This window comes from Xiphophorus hellerii, chromosome 13 (assembly GCF_003331165.1).
Source record: "Xiphophorus hellerii strain 12219 chromosome 13, Xiphophorus_hellerii-4.1, whole genome shotgun sequence".
NCBI lineage: Eukaryota > Metazoa > Chordata > Actinopteri > Cyprinodontiformes > Poeciliidae > Xiphophorus > Xiphophorus hellerii.
In genome coordinates this window covers 8065287-8087581 of record NC_045684.1, presented here as the reverse complement: position 1 = coordinate 8087581, position 22295 = coordinate 8065287, and the positions used below count along the sequence as shown (strand labels likewise).

At 34.5% G+C, this 22295-nt stretch overlaps 2 protein-coding genes and 1 long non-coding RNA gene across 3 annotated transcripts; all 3 read right to left on the bottom strand.

Annotated features, from left to right (window-relative positions):
- Positions 1 to 1725: 1725 nt before the first annotated feature.
- LOC116731622 (gastrula zinc finger protein XlCGF8.2DB-like) lies at positions 1726 to 3453 on the bottom strand (the record flags this gene model as incomplete). Its single annotated transcript, XM_032581435.1, has 3 exons — positions 1726 to 1744; positions 2732 to 3086; positions 3165 to 3453. Coding segments are annotated over 3 exons (663 nt in total), but the record flags the coding sequence as incomplete, so codon positions are not given.
- Positions 3454 to 5484: 2031 nt separating this feature from the next.
- LOC116731038 (uncharacterized) lies at positions 5485 to 8312 on the bottom strand. Its single transcript, XR_004341494.1, has 2 exons — positions 8217 to 8312; positions 5485 to 5595 (listed from the first exon to the last, which is right to left on the bottom strand). It is a non-coding gene; the product is annotated as an uncharacterized LOC116731038 (long non-coding RNA).
- A 10498-nt stretch (positions 8313 to 18810) lies between these two features.
- Positions 18811 to 20495, bottom strand: LOC116730896 (gastrula zinc finger protein XlCGF8.2DB-like). The gene is made up of 2 exons (XM_032580457.1): positions 20098 to 20495; positions 18811 to 19770 (listed from the first exon to the last, which is right to left on the bottom strand). Exons 1-2 carry the CDS (start codon positions 20343 to 20345, stop codon positions 18888 to 18890), a joined length of 1131 nt encoding a protein of 376 aa, XP_032436348.1. The 5' UTR covers positions 20346 to 20495; the 3' UTR covers positions 18811 to 18887.
- Between the last annotated feature and the right edge of the window lie 1800 nt (positions 20496 to 22295).

Below are 22295 nucleotides of genomic sequence, written 5' to 3'. Positions count from 1 at the left end.
GTTCTTATATTCACATCGAAATTTGATACCTAAGCATCATTTTATGATCCACTATCCATCTTCCATTAGGAAAATAGGTCCATTGTTACATATGTGGTCTATGAGGTTTGAGGCTAAACACAAAATGTTTATAGAATATTTTAAAACTTTAAAAATATAACCAAATCACTTATGAAAAAGCATCAGATGGCCACAGCTTATCATTGGGAAACAATAAGTATTAAAGAAACTGAGCATGGGCCTCTCAAACCATTTTCACTTAAAGATGAAGATGTGGTCAACAAAGAAATGCTTCAAATGATTTCATCAGGAGATGTTTTCTCAACCAGCTGGGTTAGAGTTGAGGGTGTTGAATACAGACCAGGACTTGCTGTTTGCAGCACAATTCAAGATGAGATGCCAGTGTTTTGTCAGATAAGTGATGTACTTTTAGTTGACAATACCTTTCTTTTGTTATCTAAACAGCTATTCACAGAAACATTTGATGATCATCATCATGCTTTCAGGATTGTTCAAAGTGAAGAATTTAGTAAAGAAAACTTAAATTTCATAAGCCTTTTGAAATTCAAAACTCTTATGGCGTTTCTAATGAATGCTTGTTCATCGTACCACAATTTAAAATGTTGGAAACACAGCTGCAAAAATAAAGTGTTCAAAATTGATGTATTTGTGTCAAAATTTTTTCTTAATAATTATAATTAATCATAATCATAAAGTAACTTTTTTTGGAGTAAATAACACTTGAAAGTGTTAAATCAACACTAAAAGTGGTACATTTTGTTCTTGGATCAGTGTTATCCATTATATGGATGAACCCTGTTTTAAGTAACTCTGATAAAGTGTTAAAATTTTAACTATATTGAAAGTGTTAATTTAACTCTGAAGAGTGTGGACTATATAAACACTGAAAAAGTGTTAAAATCCACTCTGTGGGAGTTAAATTAACACTGGGCTTTTTGCTGTGATCCTAGGTAAGTCCTGTTAGGTGGAAAATATAGTTAATTGTTTCCTAACAACAGACACAGAGGAGTTCACTGTCTCCCTTATTTTCACTGTTTTATTAATGAAAAAGGTGGTCAATTTGTCACAGGCCTCAGTGGAGAAAAGTTTACAGTTAACAGAAGAAGGTGGATTTGTCAATCTGTCAATAATCAAGAACAGAGCACGAGAGTTGTTGACAGAGGTAGAGATGACATTTGGAAAAAAAAAAAAAAAAACTCTTGCATTTCTCAGTTTATCTTTGAAGATATCTAAATGGGTTTGTACTTTAGTTTTACGCCACCGACGTTCTGCTTTCCGGGACTCTTTTTTTTCCCCCTTTTCTAACTGACTCAAAATTTCTCCAAGGTGGTTTACGCTTCCCAGAGATTACTTTTGTAGTAACAGGAGCAATGGTGTCAATAACCTTCTGAATTTTAAAAATAAACTTGTCTGTTAAATCACTCAGAGAAGTACAGGAGTGTATAGCAGTTGAAGGAACAGCCTGAATAAATCGATCGGCAGTAGTTTCTGTAATGCATCTTTTTGAAATAACTTGTGTATGGTTGTCTTTTTGAGCAGGGCAGACTGACAGAAGCTGCTACACAATCGGCGCCATCGGACCTTTGACTAACAGCAGGCAAGGCAGGTTTGGTGCCTTGCTCAAGGACTCAACAACTGAGATGGATGTGGGGAGTTTGAACCGGCAACCCATCAGTTACAGGAACCACAGTGGCTACAACCAGTTTAGCTGTAGTACCACCATCTACTGGGTTCAAGTATGAGGCACAACATACACTAAAGGAAAACTCAAAACTTTTAATCTTCAATGAAATGTTACACTTTAACTTCTTTCTAAAATACATATATAAATACACATAAAAATTGTTTCAACATAAATGCATGCAGCAAAAAAGAGCAAAATATTACAGCTAAAACTAGAGAAAAAAAGCAAAATAATTGAAAATAATCACATGTACTTTGTGCAATCAATGCATGAAAATTAGTTTGTGGTGAATCTTGCATTTTCTTTAAAGTACAAATGCGTTTTCTTTCATTTGAAAAGATTTTAATTAGGTAGAGTAAAACTTTTTACAATAATTTGAAAGAAAACTCATTTTACTTTAAAGACAAAACTATCACAAATACTTTTTTTGCAGATGTTTTGAAAACACTCAATTCTGTACATTCTATTGTTGATTTAAAAAACTTTTAAAATAAACCCCACTAACTCTCTCTATGGTACAGAATAATACAAATCAATCCCTCAAGTCCAATCATGTGAGAATGTTCTGGAAGGGAGTCCATGTCCGGTCAAACTCTGTTAATGCATGAAATAGTCAGTGGGCCCCCAAGCCTCTTCATCTATCAGCATCAGTACTGGCACTCCTCAGGGCTGTGTGCTGAGCCCTCTGCTCTTCACGTTGTACACACACAACATACAGTTTGACATAAACAGTATGTTAGTACAATAACATACAGTTTATCATTATTGTTTTTTGATAAAGAATATGCCAAAAAAAGCAAGAAAGCATCTCTGAAGGAAAATGTGTCATGGTGGCACATCTACAAGTATCCAAATGATCACATTTAACAAATACAACAATTTTCAGCTTTATAGACATGAAACCCCTCCAGTCTTTCATTCTAGTTTTAAACCAAATCAGTTCTATAGTGAACCTCAACATAGAACATGTATGGAAAATACTTCTACTGCTTTTCACCTGTGTGACGACTCATGTGATGAGTTAAGTCCTGTTTTTGACAAAAACTTTTTCCACAGTTCACACATGAAAACGGCTTTTCACCAGTGTGAATCATCATGTGCCGAGTCAAATGCTGTTTTCGACTAAAACATTTTCCACAGTTCACACATGAAAACGGCTTTTCACCAGTGTGAATCATCAAGTGCTCAGTTAAACTAAGTTTTTGACCAAAACTTTTTCCACAGTTCACACATGAAAACGGCTTTTCACCAGTGTGAATCATCATGTGCTCAGTTAAGTGCTGTTTTTGACTAAAACCTTTTCCACATTTCACACATGAAAATGGCTTTTCACCAGTGTGAATCATCATGTGCCGAGTAAAATCCTGTTTTTGACAAAAACCTTTTCCACATTTCACACATGAAAATGGCTTTTCACCAGTGTGAATCATCATGTGCAGAGTCAAATGCTGTTTTCGACTAAAACTTTTTCCACAGTTCACACATGAAAACGGCTTTTCACCAGTGTGAATCATCATGTGCTCAGTTAAACTCTGTTTTTGACTAAAACTTTTTCCACATTTCACACATGAAAACGGCTTTTCACCAGTGTGAATCATCATGTGCTCAGTTAAACTCTGTTTTCGACTAAAACTTTTTTCACAGTTCACACATGAAAACGGTTTTTCACCTGTGTGAATCATCATGTGCTGAGTTAAATTACCTTTTTGACAAAAATTTTTTCCACAGTTCACACATGAAAATGGTTTTTCACCATTGTGAATCATCATGTGCTGAGTTAAATGCTGTTTATGACAAAAACCTTTTCCACAGGTCACACATGAAAACGGCTTTTCACCAGTGTGAATCATCATGTGCTCAGTTAAACTAAGTTTTCGACTAAAACTTTTTCCACAGTTCACACATGAAAACGGCTTTTCACCAGTGTGAATCATCATGTGCTGAGTTAAAACCTGTTTTTGACAAAAACCTTTTCCACAGGTCACACATGTAAACTGCTTTTCACCCGTATGAGTTCTCATATGAGCATCAAAAACAGATTTGAAAGTCAAACGCTTTTTACAGATGACACATGAGAAAGGTTTTCTTCTTTCCTGATTTTGGTTCTCAGCTTCAGCAGCTTCCTGGAAGATGTCTTGGTTCCTGTTTGGTTCTGATTCAGTGTGGTCTGTTTGCTCATCAACAGGAACCAACATGCAGGTATCAGTCTCCTGTTTTAATTCAATCTGTTCTTCACCCTGACTACAGTAAACTTCTTTCTCTTCCACTTTTATCTGCTGGTGTTTTAGATCCTCCTGCTCTTCTTTTATCTGATGATCTTCAGGCTCTTCCTGTTCTTGTTTGACCTGCACAGGTTCTAACTCCTCCTGGTCCAGAGTGGATCTCCTCTCCTGGTTATAAACGTTACACTTCAGGGAATCTGGAGAAGAAAATAGAGCAAAAGAGTAATTGTTAACTTTACTGAAGTAAATCGTTGAAGGCAGAAATGAACAAAAATCCATTTGAAAATTCAAGAGCGTAGACAGAGATATAGATGAATCGACATATCCAGCTGGCATTTGGAGAATTCTCAAATGAACGGATTTTAAACAAATACTATAAATTACATTCAAATTTCATTTTAGTCCACATTTTTAAAAGCCCTGAGGAACTCCATCCAATCATTCGACTCATGAGCCGATGCACCGCGGTGCTTCATTTGCTCTACTGTGACATCAACTGGACAATATATGTAAAATAGGCAACGTGAAAACAACATGAATCTTTACAATGAATAAACAAGTTTAAAATGTTTGTGATTCTGATACATAAATTCTGATTAATCTGGTTGTATGAAACAATAGCTGGATCCAAAAGAAAACTAGAAACAAATAGAAAAGAGGGTTGTGATTGGCTTGTTACTCGCTATGTCACCAGGGACAACGATTTATTACTAAAAAATAAAAACTTTAACTGCTCAGGTTTAGGTGAGTTCTCTGTCTTACCCGCTTCATTACTCAACACATCACTAATGTAAAGTTTGATCTTTGTTATTTGCTTGTCAAACTGGAAAAAATAAACTATAAAAGCAATTTTCAAGTTGTTTGGACATTGAACTTCTTTTATTTATGTAACTGTTTGGTATATTAGTTGAAAACGGCGTAGACATAAAGAAACTGTCAATTCCCACCCATATTGGGCCCATGAATGCACCTTTGCCCATAGTCATTGTGCCCCTTTTCCCCATAGACTATAAATAAAGGCCTCATGGACCGCTCTTGCCTATTTGTTACTGAAGAGATTTAAGGCGGCCATCTTGGAGCGGTCGACCGTTCCACTCAGCTTTATGTTTAACAGACTCAATGACGTATCAGCGCATTTATCAATCATAACTCGCTAAATACTAAACAGATATTTACCAATTTTTCTGTAAACCTTATTAAAAGGTTAGCAACATTTACAAGGAAATGATTTTTAAAGTATTTTTGAATGACTGATATAAGGTTGAGCATATTTAACTATTCTTAGTGGGGAAAACAGAATAGAGTCAGAATAGAATGTGTTGATATTTCTGTATTATGATTATTTTACAAAGCACACAACCAGTCATAATTTTTAAATATGTTATTTAGTAATATCAATACATATTCATATAAATATACAAACACAAAATAATACAATCAGAGAGAAATAAAGATGCTTAAATAATTATTAATGCTGAATAATATGCATTAAGCTACACATATTTATATGGACATGCGTATATACATAATATCTATATAGGTTTTATTCATGTTTTCCAGCCGAGGAGGAGCTTAAGAGAGATTCAGCAGCTGAGATTCATCAGTGCAGTGAATCCGTCTCTCCTTAAAGACATTCCCCACTTCTTCCTCACATGGTCTTTATGAAACCTTCAAAACAAAAACAGGAGCTATTTTACTTTAGACAGAGTGAAAGAATTTCATATAAATAAGAGTCTTTGCCACCTTGTGTGGAATAATCTAAATCAATGTTAGGGAATATTTAAAACTTTTTAAGATTTACAAAATCTCGGTTAGCCTTCATAGCGGGGCTGAACCCCGGTATTACACTAAGCTGATAGCTAATATTAGCTGTTATTTTGTCAGTGGACATAAATACAGTATAGTAATATTCTAATCACAAAATATAAACTGTAATATGTCCATCTTACTTGTGAAACGTTATCCCCCGAGATCTCGCGTCATTAGTCTGTCGATCTGAACACAAATATCTGGCAGTGCTGAGGCGTCTTCTGCTGTTTTGGTTTAGCCAAGTAGGAGGGACGACCGCTCCAAGATGGCCGCCGTATTTCCTACGCCAGAGCAGCCATGTGGGGTCTACTCATTATATTATGTCTATGCTTTTCCCCACCTTCACTTCCGGTTCACAGCATTGTCGGGCTTATTAGTGCAGATAGGCACCGAGTGTGGCAGCCAAGCTATGAGTGTTGTTGTGTGCAGTTGGATGTCTGTCGGATGAGCGCTGGCGCCGCAGGATCATCAATATATGTGCTGCTGGTAGGATAAATGGATTTTTGATGCGTCACTTGTGGCTGGTTCTATGTAACGTCAGTGTTGCTTTTTATATTGTTGCTACTAGGCCTGTCACGATAACAAATTTTGCTGAACGATTAATCGTCTCAAAAATTATTGCGATAAACGATAATATTGTTTGATGACCATGCGATTTTCTGCCAAAGATAGATACACTTTATTTTCAAAAGAACACTAAACACTGGAACTGCTGAACAAAACAAAACAACCAAAACCATAAATAACATGGATTCTCAGTCTCCATTAATAAAAAATCTACTTGAACAAAAATTAAACAACATAAAGCCAAAGTGGAAATAAATACTGCATTCAACCAAAAGAGTGCAGATTATAAAGTCTGTATATCATGTTGCCCTATAGTAATAATTAGATTTAAATAGAGAAGATGGGCACATCGACTACCCGATGCAATAGTTCACACTACACAATCCCCCCCCCTCTCCATACGACAATTTTAGAACGTTGATCGTTCTCTAAGATTGTCGCTTGCGATTTCGTAACCGATCATCCTGTAGTGTGTGGTGTGTGCTACTAATTTGGTTTGCAGTTGTTTTAAGTCTCAGACTGCTCCTAGTGTTTGTTCCGGGTTGCTGTGCTTCATTGGGTTTTAAATTAGAATAATAAAGTCTATTTTTAATATTATAAAAGTATGTATAAATAAAATATATTTTGTATACTACTTCTGTTTCATAATTTTAAGCCAGACTTGCCTGGGTACTTTTAATAGGGAGAGCCTAGGCCACTTGATATTATTTGAAACTCCACGTCGTCTGTCACGATCCGGGTTTTCTCATGTGTTACACCTACGTATGAAACATCACCTCAATGCAGCAGTGGCTTGTTGATTGGACTTTTATATGAGGTTTAGTTTGACAGATAATAACACCTCTATTATTGTTTCATGCTGTTTGCATTGCAAGGCTTTACTAGCTTATATATGCACGTTCCAATTAGTAATTACCTGAGATCATTGGACGAAGCTGAAGTTGGTTTCCGATTCCAGCTTCTGATTCAGGAAATGGCTAAAGGGCGAGTCCACTTAATTTTTCACTACCTTCCACATCTTTAATAGAGTCTAGTTTAAAAACTACGACAGCTAGACTCTTCTGACCTGGACTGGGTTAATCTGCTCTCACAGCAGAATATTTATAACCATGTTTCTGATTTGTGAAACTTCAATAAAGGTTGATTTCACCACTTTTTAATCTCTGTTATAGTATAACTGCTCAAATTCCCAAACTACCATAACACCTAAACTCTTGAAACCTGGACAAGATTATTTTCAACTAACAGCAGAATATTTAAAACCATCTTTGTGATTTGTGAAACTTTTATCCGATTTGTGGAACTTCAATAAAATGCCATTTTTACCCATCTTTGCATCCAGCTCATATTAAAACTGCTATAATGCCAAAACTACAACAACTACGTATTTCAAACTTGGACTAGATTATTCTTCTCTAATAGCAGAATATTTTAATTCATGTTTGGGATTTGTGAAACTTCACTAAAGTTTAGATTACTATTCACACTTGTTCCATGCAGTTTTTTAAAATTCCAATTCAATTCTAATTCAAAACCACTTTATTAATCCTAATGGGAAATTAAATGTTGGTGTTACTCATGAATTCTTCCAAGAGTTATTGTAGATGGAGATGGTTGTTGGAAGGAAAGATCTTCTGCAGCCGTCTGTTACATAAAGTTTCACAAATCAGAAAAAAGTTTCACAAATCCCAAACCAACTTCAGCTTCGTGTAGTTAAAGGAGGAAAAGCCATAAAAAGGTCATTTTATTTCTACATCAATAAGCCATTTTCACAGCGTAATTGTGATTCCTGCATTCATTTACCGGTTAACAAAACATTTATACGGGAAAAGAACATTTACTAAAATGATCCTCATACAGAAAGGTGCAGACATTTAGACCTTAACCTGCATCCAAACGCTGGTGGTTCCTACCTATTCGGTGTAAGATTATCTGGGGCCTCCGGGAGAAATCCAGCAGTCTGCGATGATCATCCATCTCTTCCTCCGACTTGACGATGATTTCTTTAAACTCTGTGAATGTTTCTTCAGCAGCAGTTAACGGCTCGTTGATAAACTCGTTTAGAGAAACAGTCGAACATTCAACCAAACAGACCATGCGCCATTTTCTTTGTCTTCTTCTTCTTCTTCTTCTTCTTCTTCTTTTTTGTTTTATGGCGGTTGGCAAACAACTTTCAGGTGCATTACCGCCACCTTCTGGACTGGAGTATGAACCAGATGCCTAAACCCTATAATCTCCCTATTAGACCTGTTTTTCTAAGAAACCTAAATACGGAATTAAAAACCACATCTCCAGAAGATTTTTGTAGCAGATCTCTAATATTTAATTTAACTTTATTCCTATTTAACTCTTCTACTAATTCCTCTATTTCTAGATTATATTTATTACATTCCATAAAAATATGTACAACTGTTTCCAACTTTCCACAAAAATTACATAACCCCGTACTATGTTTATTTATTATTTTCAAAGTACTATTTAGCCCTACATGTCCAAATCTTAACCTAGATATAATATCTTCCTCTTGTTTATTCCTATTTTCCTTTCTACACTCCCCCACTTTTTTTTGAATACTATAATAAAACCTTGCTTTCTTTTCACCCTCCCATTGTTCCTGCCACTTCTTCTTGTAATATATTTTACTTATACTCTTTATCTCACTTTTACTATACTTAACTTTCAATTCAATTTCACTTCTCTTACTCGCACTCTTTGCAAATGTATCTGCTAATTCATTTCCAATTATTCCAATATGCGCCGGAATCCAAATAAATTTAACAGTAGATCTATGTATCCCCATTTTATGTATTGATTTATTTATATCTATCAATATGTCTTGTCTTGCTTCCGACTCTTGTTCCATAATACTTATTAATGCACTACTTGAATCAGAACAAATTAACACTTTCTTTTCACTTAATTCTTCACTCCATTTTAACGCCATTGAAATAGCCAGTAACTCTCCTGTGCATACATTCAAACTATCCGTTAATCTTTTATTTTCCATGATGTTTAAATCTGGAATTATAAATGCTATCCCTACTCTATCATTTACCATTTTTGATGCATCTGTATATATTTGTAAGTATTCTCCATATTCCCTTCTTATGTATCTTTCCACCTCTCCTTCTACTGTCTGTCTTCCTTCTTCCAACAATGTTAAATCAACTTTCATTTCTTTTTGTATCCATGGCGGATTACATGAAAAATCCACCACCGGGCTAATTAAACATTGATCTAATCCTATTTCCTTTATTTCTTTAGTTATTATCCATCCAAAACTATTTACATTTACATTCTTAACATTTTCTTGACATGGTTGTAATATATTATTTATAGGATAACTTTTTTTATGCCCTTTTACGTTTGCCCAGAACCCTACTCCTAATTGTTTCCTTCTTAACTCCAATGGCATTTCCCCCATTTCTACCTGTAGTGCTGACACTGGTGTTGTCTTCATTGCCCCACAGCAAATTCTTAACGCTTGATATTGTATTTTATCTATTTCTTTTAATAAGGTACTGGAGGCAGAATTATATACCACACATCCATAATCTATTATCGATCTAATAAGTCCAATATATAATATCTTCAAAGTTTTCCTACCTGCTCCCCATTCTTTACCTCTTAAACATCTCATGATATTTAATATTTTTTTACTTCTCTCTATTATTTTACTAATATGTATTTTCCATGTAAGCTTTTTATCAAACCATAAACCTAAATATTTGAATTTATCTACCCTTTCTACTTCTTTATCATACATTTTTAATTTTATCTTAGTGCCTACATTCCTATTAGTGAAGTTAACAAATTTAGATTTTGAACTTGAAATTCGAAATCCCCATTCTAGCGCCCAATCTTCTACCTTACCTAACGCTTCTTGCATTTTATCATTTATAAATTTTATATTTCTTCCCCGTTTCCAAATAAGACCATCATCCGCAAATAAAGTAATTCCAAACTTACCTTCGATTTTACTAAAAATATCATTAATCATTATTATAAATAACATTGGACTTATAATACTACCTTGAGGAGTGCCATTTTCAGTTAAACATTTTGAACTTACTTCATTTCCTATTTTCACTCTTATATTTCTATCAGTTAAAAAGTCTTTAATCCAATTATAAATTTTTCCGCTTAGCCCTATTTGTCTAATTTTAATCAGTAATCCTTCCTTCCATAACATGTCATATGCCTTCTCAATATCCAAGAACACTGCCATTAAAACCTCTTTATTCACCTGTGCTTTTCTGATTTCATGTTCAAGCTGTACCATAGGATCTGTCGTACTTCTTCCTTTCCTGAAGCCATATTGATATTTTATTTTTTCTCTCGATTCTAAGAAGTAAATTAATCTATTATTCACCATTTTCTCCATTACTTTCCCGACACAAGATGTTAACGCTATTGGCCTGTAACTTTCAGTTAACTGAGGATCCTTACCTGGTTTACATATAGGAATAATAATTGATTCTTTCCACTTATCTGGCAAAGTTCCTTCTTCCCATATTTTATTATATAGTTTTAGTAAAACTAATTTACTCCTTTCATTTAAGTTTTTAAGCATAACATAATTTATTTGATCCTCCCCTGGGGTTGAATTTTTTGTATTCTTTAATACTTTTTTTAACTCTGTCATTGAAAACTTCATGTTTATAGTATCATTATCAACCATTTCCTCATTTATTCTTTCATTATATTTTCTCATCGTTAATTCTCTTCCTTCTTTCTCTTCTTTACTAAGATTTTCATTACTATGCACTTTAGCTAGAACTTTAACTAATAATTCTACCTTATCTTTATCTTCTATAATCATATTTCCATTATTGTTCAGTATTGAGAAATTATATTCCTTTGACTTTCCTGACATTTTCTTAATTGTATTCCATACTCTATCTAATGCTGTAGTTTTTCCTAATGATTCACAATACTTACTCCAATAAAACTTTTTCGCATTTCTAATCTTCCTCCTGACTTCTGCTTGTTTCCTCTTATAACTAATTAGGTTTTGGAAACTAACATCTTTTTTAAGTGTTTTAAAAGCCTTATTCCTTGCTTTAATTACCATTGTACATTCTATATTCCACCAGGGGACTATTCTTTTCTTTTTAATCCCTTTACCTTTTGGGATTGCTTCTTTTGCTACTTCAATAATACTCTTACTAACTTCTAAATTTAATTCGTTTATTGATTTATTTATATCTATATTTATCAATCTATTCTCACTCATATCTTCATATTTCCTCCAATCAGCGTCTTTAAACCTCCATCTTCCTTGAGTATTTACCTGTTCTTTTTCCATATCTAACTCAACTTCAATAAATATTGGATAATGATCACTGCCTATTGTACTATTTTTATTTATTTTCCATTTACAACTATCTGCCATACCTTGTGATACTAGAGTGAGATCAATAGCAGATTCCTTACCACTAACCACATCCAACCGAGTTCCTTCCCCATTATTTAATACTACCAATTCTTTTTCCTCAATTATTCCTTCTAAAATACCCCCGTTATAATCATCTTTCTCACCCCATAAAGTGCTGTGTGCATTAAAATCCCCACACCATATTAGCTTCTCTCCCCTATGTTTAATTATACTTTCTAACTTTGCTTTATCTATTTTTTTACAAGGATTATAATAGTTTATAATCTCTATACTTCCATTTTTTGTCCACACTTTAACTCCATTAAGCTCTAATTCCGTGTCCAATTGTATCTTAATAAATTTTATCTTTTCTTTTATACATATAGCACATCCTCCTCCATTTCCCTTTCCTCTGTCTCTTCTTATAGTTGAATACCCACTAATACTAAACTGTAATGTTTGTTTTAACCAAGTTTCTTGAATGCAAATTACATCTGGTTTCTCCTTTAATCTATTAATAAAACCTTTAAACTCTTGACCATTAGCAATTAGACTTCTAGCGTTCCATTGTAATATTAAAATTATATGACTATTTGATTTGCTTCATTTTCACCTGATCCCTCTCCTTGTCTGAGTTCATCCTGAATTCTTTCCCATGATAAGTCTGTAACATTAAAAAATCTTACTGCTGCTTTCACTATGATTTTAATTTTTTCAGTTTTAGTCTTCGCTTGTTCTGAACAATTTATAATGTAGGCTAAGAACGGGATCAGTTTTTCTAGCGTGACAGTATTTTGATCTTTACCTATCGTCTTCCTTTCTAATTTAGCTCTTTGACTTACCCCTGCACTTTTCACCTCCTTTACTGCTTCTGCATATGACATTCTCTTCTCTGTTTTTAGTTTTTGAATTTCTGCTGCTTCTTTTCTCACCATACACCCTGCATATGCTGCAGTATGATCTCCTCCACAGTTGCAACATCTTATCGGCTTCTCTCCACATTCCCCATAAGAATGTTCTCCTCCACACCTACCACATCTTTGCTTCCCATTACATATTTTTGCTGTATGTCCATATCTCTGACATTTGTAGCATCTCATCGGTGGAGGAATATAATTCCTAACACTGAAACTCAAATAACCAATCATTATTTTGTCTGGTTTTTCTTTTCCTTTAAACTCTAATAGCACAGAAGTGCTATCCACTCTTTCTCCATTTCTAAAAGCTTGCAGTCGTCTGATATTTGTCACTTCTCCTCCTTTTATGATTTTCTTTAACTCATCCAAGTTTTCTCCTAATGGAATCCCTGATATTACCCCTTTTATTCCTCTCTCTTCTCCCATTATTTTCCTCTCCGTTATTTCTCTTTTACAAATCGACTGTAATTTTAACGCTTTATTCTTTTGTTCAGCATTTTTACAGATAATCAACAGGCTTCCATCTCTTAACACTTTAGCTAATTCCACATCTCCAATTACTTTCTTTAAACCAATAGATAGAGTGATTGGACTCACTCCTGTCAAATCCTGTCCAGCTCTGAACTTCAAAATTACCTTGAACTCCTCCATCATTACTTTCTTTCGCGTCTCGACGTTTTCCTCCTCATCTTCGAGAGATCTTTTTCCTGTATTTATCCCTTTCTTTCCCTTATCTTTTCCTCCTCCACCTTTCTTATTTTCTACCACCGACCAACTTGTTTCCATTCCTTCATCCTCTGAGCACCCTCCACTACTACTAGCCATCTTAGTTCACTCACAGTCCAGATTATGCCTCTAAACCGCTCTTCCACTTCTTAGCTTCTCGTGACCGAACCACGCTCCGTCAGAGTTGCCTTCCTCAACTGCAACCTTATTCTATAACTTTTCCTTTGTCTTCTTCTTCTTCTTCTTTAGATTTTAACGGCAGCTTGCATCCAATTATGTTGCACTACTGCCCTCTATTGCCTCCTACCATCTACACCTCAAATTCTCTTAAAAATCCCAGTGTTTTTAAAAAAACGAAAAATCTTCTTTTTCCCCTCAATACTATTCAGCTGATCGATCACCTTGTCAAATTCCAATTCCCTACTAACACCTAGTTCTGTTTTTAATAATGTTCTTTGACTTGCGTATTTCCTACATTTAATCAAAACATGTTCCACTGTTTCTACTTCATCACACCATCTACATAAACCAGTAAGGTGTTTCCCCATCTTAAAAAGAGTTCCGTTTAGGAAACTATGCCCAGTTCTTATTCTATTTATAATTATCTCTTCCCTCCTGTTTAATCCTCTGATCCTTTCTACATCGACTGTATTTTGTATTCTAAATAAATGTCTTCCATTTATTTCATTTACCCACCTAACTTCCCATATCTTCTTGCTTTCTTTCCAAATTATACTTTTGCCTTCAGATTTAGATAACTTTATTTGCATATCAATATCATCTTTTTAATTGTCTCCTTCGCCAGCCTGTCCGCTCTTTCATTCCCCATAATACCTACATGAGCAGGAGTCCAGAATAATACAACATTTTTATTTTGTTCACATATCCTATGATGAACCGCCATAATCTCATATAAAATATTTTGATGATTTTTTGTACGTCCCTTTCCGATACTCGTCAATGCAGATAGAGAGTCACTACAAACTATTATTTTATTCCTATCAGTTTCCTCCACCCATTCTAAAGCTACTAAAATAGCACCTAGTTCTACCGCGAATACACTCAAATAATCAGATGTTCTTTTTGAAATACTAATCTTTAATTCAGGAATCACTACGGCTATACTGGTTGCTTCACTTTTAGGGTCTTTCGACCCATCCGTATAAATTTGCAAATATTCATTATATTTATTCTGCATTTGATTATAAAATTCTTGGCAAGTATCTAATGTGTTCCTTTTCCTAATATTTGTTAGTGTTCTGTCTACATTAATATATTTCCAAGTCCATGTCGGTCTCAAAGGCCATAATACAGTTGGACTAAATTCCTTATAATATACATTAAACATTTTTGCTCTATCATCCCCAACCCACCCAAAGCTATCAATTTGTTTCTTTCCTCTTTCCCAACACTCTCCTAATAATTTCTTAACCGGGTGATCTGCATTATGTCCCTTTAAACTTATCCAATAATTGACCATTAGCTGCTGTCTTCTAATGCATAATGGCATTTCTCCTGACTCTACTTGTAATGCACATATTGGTGTTGATTTAACTGCCCCTAAACATATTCTCAGTGCTCTGGCTTGAATAACATCTAACTTTTTTAACCTAGTTTTAGCTGCTGATCCATACACCACACTCCCATAATCTATTCTTGATCTAATTAGAGACACACATATATTTTTAAGGGAATCGAAATTCGCACCCCATGTCAACCCAGCTAAACACCTCATAATGTTTAGAACCTTTTTATTCTTCTCCATAATATGTTCTATGTGATTTCCCCAAGTTAGTTTCTTATCAAAAACTACTCCCAAAAAACGAAACCAATCAACCCTTTCTAACTCTTTCCCATATAAACACAACTTTTTTTCAACCCCTATTTTTTTATTTGTGAAAAACATTACTTTTGTCTTTTCAAAATTTAAAGCCCCACTTTACTCCCCACTTACCCACTTTATCTATACCTTCCTGTATTTTAACAATAAGATGGTCCACATTTCTTCCCCTTTTCCATAATGCTCCATCATCAGCAAAAAGTGACTTACCAAAACCGATGGATAATTCTTTAAAAATGTCGTTGATCATAACTGAAAATAATGTTGGACTTACCACACTTCCTAGAGGTGTTCCATTTTCTATTTTACATAATTTCGAAAACTGACATCCTATTTTTACTTGAATATTTCTATCCCGTAAAAAATCCCATAACCACTTGTCTTAAAAGCCTGAGGGAAGACTCCAGAGGAGAGTGACTTATTAATTTTTTGTAAAAGATCAGGAGCAAAAACATAAAAGACCTTTCGGAATAAACTTGTGGGTATAAAGTCAAGGGAACACATGGATGACTTTAATCAGTTTCATGAGAAAGGTTTGTTATTTATTTAACACCTGTGTGGGGCATGGGCATTATTCTTTTCAATCTATGTCTATTTAACACATATTTTACACATTTGTGGTAAGTAAAAAGAGTAATCCATTGTATTTTCATTAATATGTTTTATACTAATCACATGATCCATATCAAGTAACTGTTAGTTTAAAAAAATCCAGCTAATTACAGAATTAGGCTCTAAATCTTGCCTCGTTTTTTCAGTCATTGAACGATTTTGTCTGCCACCTGAAGGCAAAAACCTGAGAATCCTAATAACTCAGTGTCTGCTAAGAATGTAACAATATTTTTTGTCTGCTAACACATCTAGTAAGTACCTAGATATATCTGAAGATAGTTGACTGTTCAGAGTACTCATAAAGTTCTGATATTATATCTGAAACCTTTTATAAATTTGTCCTCAGGCTATGACCAAGAAATGGCCTCGCTGTTACTTCTCTTACATCTCCTTCCACCGCAACCAGGAGGACAGAAGTCTCCAAAAATCAGTGCAAGTGATGCAGTTGAGAGACTTGTTGTCTTTCATCAGGTAATTGAAATTTAAAATATGCAAAATTATCTGTCTATTTCCTTTTATAGACATGCATAAATACAGATGTTTGAATGACAGCTTTGAAGATGTCTGGGCATACTTACATTTATTTTCGATGTAACGTGTATCGTAAAGCTGTATGTTTTGTTTCTTATGTTTGGTGTATATCTTTTTAATTTTAGTCATGATGCAGTTTAGACGAGCATCTCCGGGGTCAACAGGGTCTGCAGCCATACCTCCTTGCTGTTGGGCGTCAGAGAAGCAAGATTGACAGCTTCTACATCGTCATGGATAAGTGCCTCATCCCATGCCAGACAAACGGTTCTCTTGGAGCATTTGATGAGCTATTCAAAGCACATTTTGTGAACATTGTCTTTTCTCCTATTCTCCCTATGGGTATGACGATATATTTGAAGCATTTGATTGTTGAACACCATAAACTCTTTAAGTTCTTATATTCACATCGAAATTTGATACCTAAGCATCATTTTATGATCCACTATCCATCTTCCATTAGGAAAATAGGTCCATTGTTACATATGTGGTCTATGAGGTTTGAGGCTAAACACAAAATGTTTAAAGAATATTTTAAAAACTTTAAAAATATAACCAAATCACTTGCGAAAAAGCATCAGATGGCCACAGCTTATCATTGGGAAACAATAAGTATTAAAGAAAATGAGCATGGGCCTCTCAAACCATTTTCACTTAAAGATGAAGATGTGGTCAACAAAGAAATGCTTCAAATGATTTCATCAGGAGATGTTTTCTCAACCAGCTGGGTTAGAGTTGAGGGTGTTGAATACAGACCAGGACTTGCTGTTTGCAGCACAATTCAAGATGAGATGCCAGTGTTTTGTCAGATAAGTGATGTACTTTTAGTTGACAATACCTTTCTTTTGTTATCTAAACAGCTATTCACAGAAACATTTGATGATCATCATCATGCTTTCAGGATTGTTCAAAGTGAAGAATTTAGTAAAGAAAACTTAAATTTCATAAGCCTTTTGATATTCAAAACTCTTATGGCGTTTCTAATGAATGCTTGTTCATCGTACCACAATTTAAAATGTTGGAAACACAGCTGCAAAAATAAAGTGTTCAAAATTGATGTACTTGTGTCAAAATTTTTTCTTAATAATTATTATAATTAATCATAATCATAAAGTAACTTTTTTTTGGAGTAAATAAAACTTGAAAGTGTTAAATCAACACTAAAAGTGGTATATTTTGTTCTTGGATCAGTGTTATCCATTATATGGATGAACCCTGTTTTGTGAGTTAAATAAGTAACTCTGATAAAGTGTTAAAATTTTAACTATATTGAAAGTGTTAATTTAACTCTGAAGAGTGTGGACTATATAAACACTGAAAAAGTGTTAAAATCCACTCTGTGGGAGTTAAATTAACACTGGGCTTTTTGCTGGGATCCTAGGTAAGTCCTGTTTGGTGGAAAATATAGTTAATTGTTTCCTAACAACAGACACAGAGGAGTTCACTGTCTCCCTTATTTTCACCGTTTTATTAATGAAAAAGGTGGTCAATTTGTCACAGGCCTCAGAGGAGAAACATTTACAGTTAACAGAAGAAGGTGGATTTGTCAATCTGTCAACAATCAAGAACAACTTAGATGGATGTGGGGAGTTTGAACCAGCAACCCATCAGTTACAGGAACCACAGTGGCTACAACCAGTTTAGCTGTAGTACCACCATCTACTGGGTTCAAGTATGAGGCACAACATACACTAAAGGAAAACTCAAAACTTTTAATCTTCAATGAAATGTTACACTGTAACTTCTTTCTAAAATACATATATGTTTTAACATAAATGCATGCAGCAAAAAAGAGCAAAATATTACAGCTAAAACTAGAGAAAAAAAGCAAAATATTAAAAATAATTACATGTACTTTGTGCAATCAATGCATGAAAATTAGTTTGTGGTGAATCTTGAATTTTCTTTAAAGTACAAATGAGTTTTCTTTCATTTGAAAAGATTTTAATTAGGTAGAGTAAAACTGGTCACAATAATTTGAAAGAAAACTCATTTTAATTTAAAGACAAAACTATCACAAATACTTTTTTTGCAGATGTTTTGAAAATACTCAATTCTGTACATTCTATTGTTAATTTAAAAAACTACAAAAATAAACCCCACCAACTCTCTCTATGGTACAGAATAATACAAATCAATCCCTCAAGTCCAATCTTGTGAGAATGTTCTGGAAGGGAGTCCATGTCCGGTCAAACTCTGTTAATGCATGAAATAGTCAGTGGGCCCCCAAGCCTCTTCATCTATCAGCATCAGTACTGGCACTCCTCAGGGCTGTGTGCTGAGCCCTCTGCTCTTCATGTTGTACACACACAACATACAGTTTGACATAAACTGTATGTTAATACAATAACATACAGTTTATCATTATTTTTTTTGATACAGAATATACCAGAAAGAACAAGAAAGCATCTCTGAAGGGAAATGTGTCATGGTTGCACATCTCCAAGTATCCAAATGATCACATTTAACAAATACAACAATTTTCAGCTTTATAGACATGAAACCCCTCCAGTCTTTCATTCTAGTTTTAAACCAAATCAGTTCTATAGTGAACCTCAACATAGAACATGTATGGAAAATACTTCTACTGCTTTTCACCTGTGTGACGCCTCAAGTGGTGAATTAAACTCACCTTGTGACGAAAACTTTCTCCACATTTCACACATGAAAATGGTTTTTCACCATTGTGAATCATCATGTGCCGACTTAAATGCTGTTTGCGACTAAAACCTTTTCCACAGTTCACACATGAAAACGGCTTTTCACCAGTGTGAATCATCATGTGCTGAGTTAAATGCTGTTTTTGACTAAAACCTTTTCCACATTTCACACATGAAAACGGCTTTTCACCAGTGTGAATCATCATGTGCTGAGTTAAAACCTGTTTGTGACTAAAACCTTTTCCACAGTTCACACATGAAAACGGCTTTTCACCTGTGTGAATCATCATGTGCTGAGTTAAATGCTGTTTGCGACTAAAACCTTTTCCACAGTTCACACATGAAAACGGCTTTTCACCAGTATGAATCATCATGTGCCGAGTTAAATGCTGTTTTTGACTAAAACCTTTTCCACATTTCACACATGAAAACGGCTTTTCACCAGTGTGAATCATCATGTGCTGAGTTAAAACCTGTTTGTGACTAAAACCTTTTCCACAGTTCACACATGAAAACGGCTTTTCACCAGTGTGAATCCTCATGTGCTGAGTTAAACTAAGTTTTTGACTAAACCTTTTTCCACATTTCACACATGAAAACGGCTTTTCACCAGTGTGAATCATCATGTGCTGAGTTAAACTAAGTTTTTTACTAAAACGTTTTCCACAGTTCACACATGAAAACGGCTTTTCACCTGTGTGAATCATCATGTGCTGAGTTAAACTAAGTTTTTGACTAAAACGTTTTCCACAGTTCACACATGAAAACGGCTTTTCACCAGTGTGAATCCTCATGTGCTGAGTTAAACTAAGTTTTTGACTAAACCTTTTTCCACATTTCACACATGAAAACGGCTTTTCACCAGTGTGAATCATCATGTGCTGAGTTAAACTAAGTTTTTTACTAAAACGTTTTCCACAGTTCACACATGAAAACGGCTTTTCACCAGTGTGAATCATCATGTGCTGAGTTAAATGATGTTTTTGACTAAAACCTTTTCCACAGTTCACACATGAAAAAGGCTTTTCACCTGTGTGAATCATCATGTGCAGAGTTAAATTCCGTTTTTGACTAAAACCTTTTCCACAATTCACACATGAAAACGGCTTTTCACCAGTGTGAATCATCATGTGCTGAGTTAAACTAAGTTTTTTACTAAAACGTTTTCCACAGTTCACACATGAAAACGGCTTTTCACCAGTGTGAATCATCATGTGCTGAGTTAAATGATGTTTTTGACTAAAACCTTTTCCACAGTTCACACATGAAAAAGGCTTTTCACCAGTGTGAATCATCATGTGCTGAGTTAAATGCTGTTTTTGACTAAAACTTTTTCCACAGTTCACACATGAAAACGGCTTTTCACCCGTATGAGTTATCATGTGAGCATCAAAAGCAGATTTGAAAGCAAAACACTTTTTACAGATGTCACATGAGAAAGGTTTTCTTCTTTCCTGATTTTGGTTCTCAGCTTCAGTAGCTTCCTGGAAGATGACTTGGTTCCTGTTTGGTTCTGATTCAGTGTGGTCTGTTTGCTCATCAACAGGAACCAACATGCAGGTATCAGTCTCCTGTTTTAATCCAATCTGTTCTTCAGCCTGACTGCAGTAAACTTCTTTCTCTTCCACTTTTATCTGATGATCTTCAGGCTCTTCCTGTTCTTGTTTCACCTGCACAGGTTCTAACTCCTCCTGGTCCAGAGTGGATCTCCTCTCCTGGTTATAAAGGTTACACTTCAGGGAATCTGGAGAAGAAAACAGAGAAAAAGAGTAATTGTTAACTTTACTGAAGTAAATCGTTTAAGGCAGAAATGAACAAAAAACCATTTGAAAATTCAAGAGCGTAGACAGAGATATAGATGAATCGACATATCCAGCTGACATTTGGAGAATTCTCAAATGAACGGATTTTAAACAAATACTATAAATTATATTCAAATTTCATTTTAGTCCACATTTTTAAAAGCCTTGAGGAACTCCATCCAATCATTCGACTCATGAGCCGATGCACCGCGGTGCTTCATTTGCTCTACTGTGACATCAACTGGACAATATATGTAAAATAGGCAACGTGAAAACAACATGAAGCTTTACAATGAATAAACAAGTTTAAAATGTTTGTGATTCTGATACATAAATTCTGATTAATCTGGTTGTATGAAACAATGGCTGGATCCAAAAGAAAACTAGAAACAAAAAGAAAAGAGGGTTGTGATTGGCTTGTTACTCGCTATGTCACCAGGGATAACAATTTATTACTAAAAAATAAAAACTTTAACTGTGCTCAGGTTTAGGTGAGTTCTCTGTCTTACCCGCTTCATTACTCGACACATCACTAATGAAAAGTTTGATCTTTGTTATTTGCTTGTCAAACTGGAAAAAATAAACTATAAAAGCAATTTTCAAGTTTTTTGGACATTGAACATCTTTCATTTATGTAACTGTTTGGTGTATTAGTTGAAAAATGTGTTTACATAAAGAAACTGTAAATTCCCACCCATATTGGGCCCATGAATGCACCTTTGCCTATAGTCATTGTGCCCTTTTTCCCCATAGACTATAAATAAACGCCTCATGGACCGCTCTTGCCTATTGTTACTGAAGAGATTTAAGGCGGCCATCTTGGAGCGGTCGACCGTTCCACTCAGCTTTATGTTTAACAGACTCAATGACGTATCAGCGCATTTATCAATCATAACTCGCTAAATACTAATCAGATATTCACCAATTTTTCTGTAAACCTTATTAAAAGGTTAGCAACATTTACAAGGAAATAATTTTTAAAGTATTTTTGAATGACTGATATAAGGTTGAGCATATTTAACTATTCTTAGTGGGGAAAACAGAATAGAGTCAGAATAGAATGTGTTGATATTTCTGTATTATGATTATTTTACAAAGCACACAACCAGTCATAATTTTTAAATATGTTATTTAGTAATATCAATACATATTCATATAAATATACAAACACAAAATAATACAATCAGAAAGAAATGAAGATGCTTAAATAATTATTAATGCTGAATAATATGCATTAAACTACACATATTTATATGGACTTGCATATATACATAATATCTATATAGGTTTTATTCATGTTTTCCAGCTGAGGAGGAGCTTAAGAGAGATTCAGCAGCTGAGATTCATCAGTGCAGTGAATCCGTCTCTCCTTAAAGACATTCCCCACTTCTTCCTCACATGGTCTTTATGAAACCTTCAAAACAAAAACAGGAGCCATTTTACTTTAGACAGAGTGAAAGAATTTCATATAAATAAGAGTCTTTGCCACCTTGTGTGGAATAATCTAAATCAATGTTAGGGAATATTTAA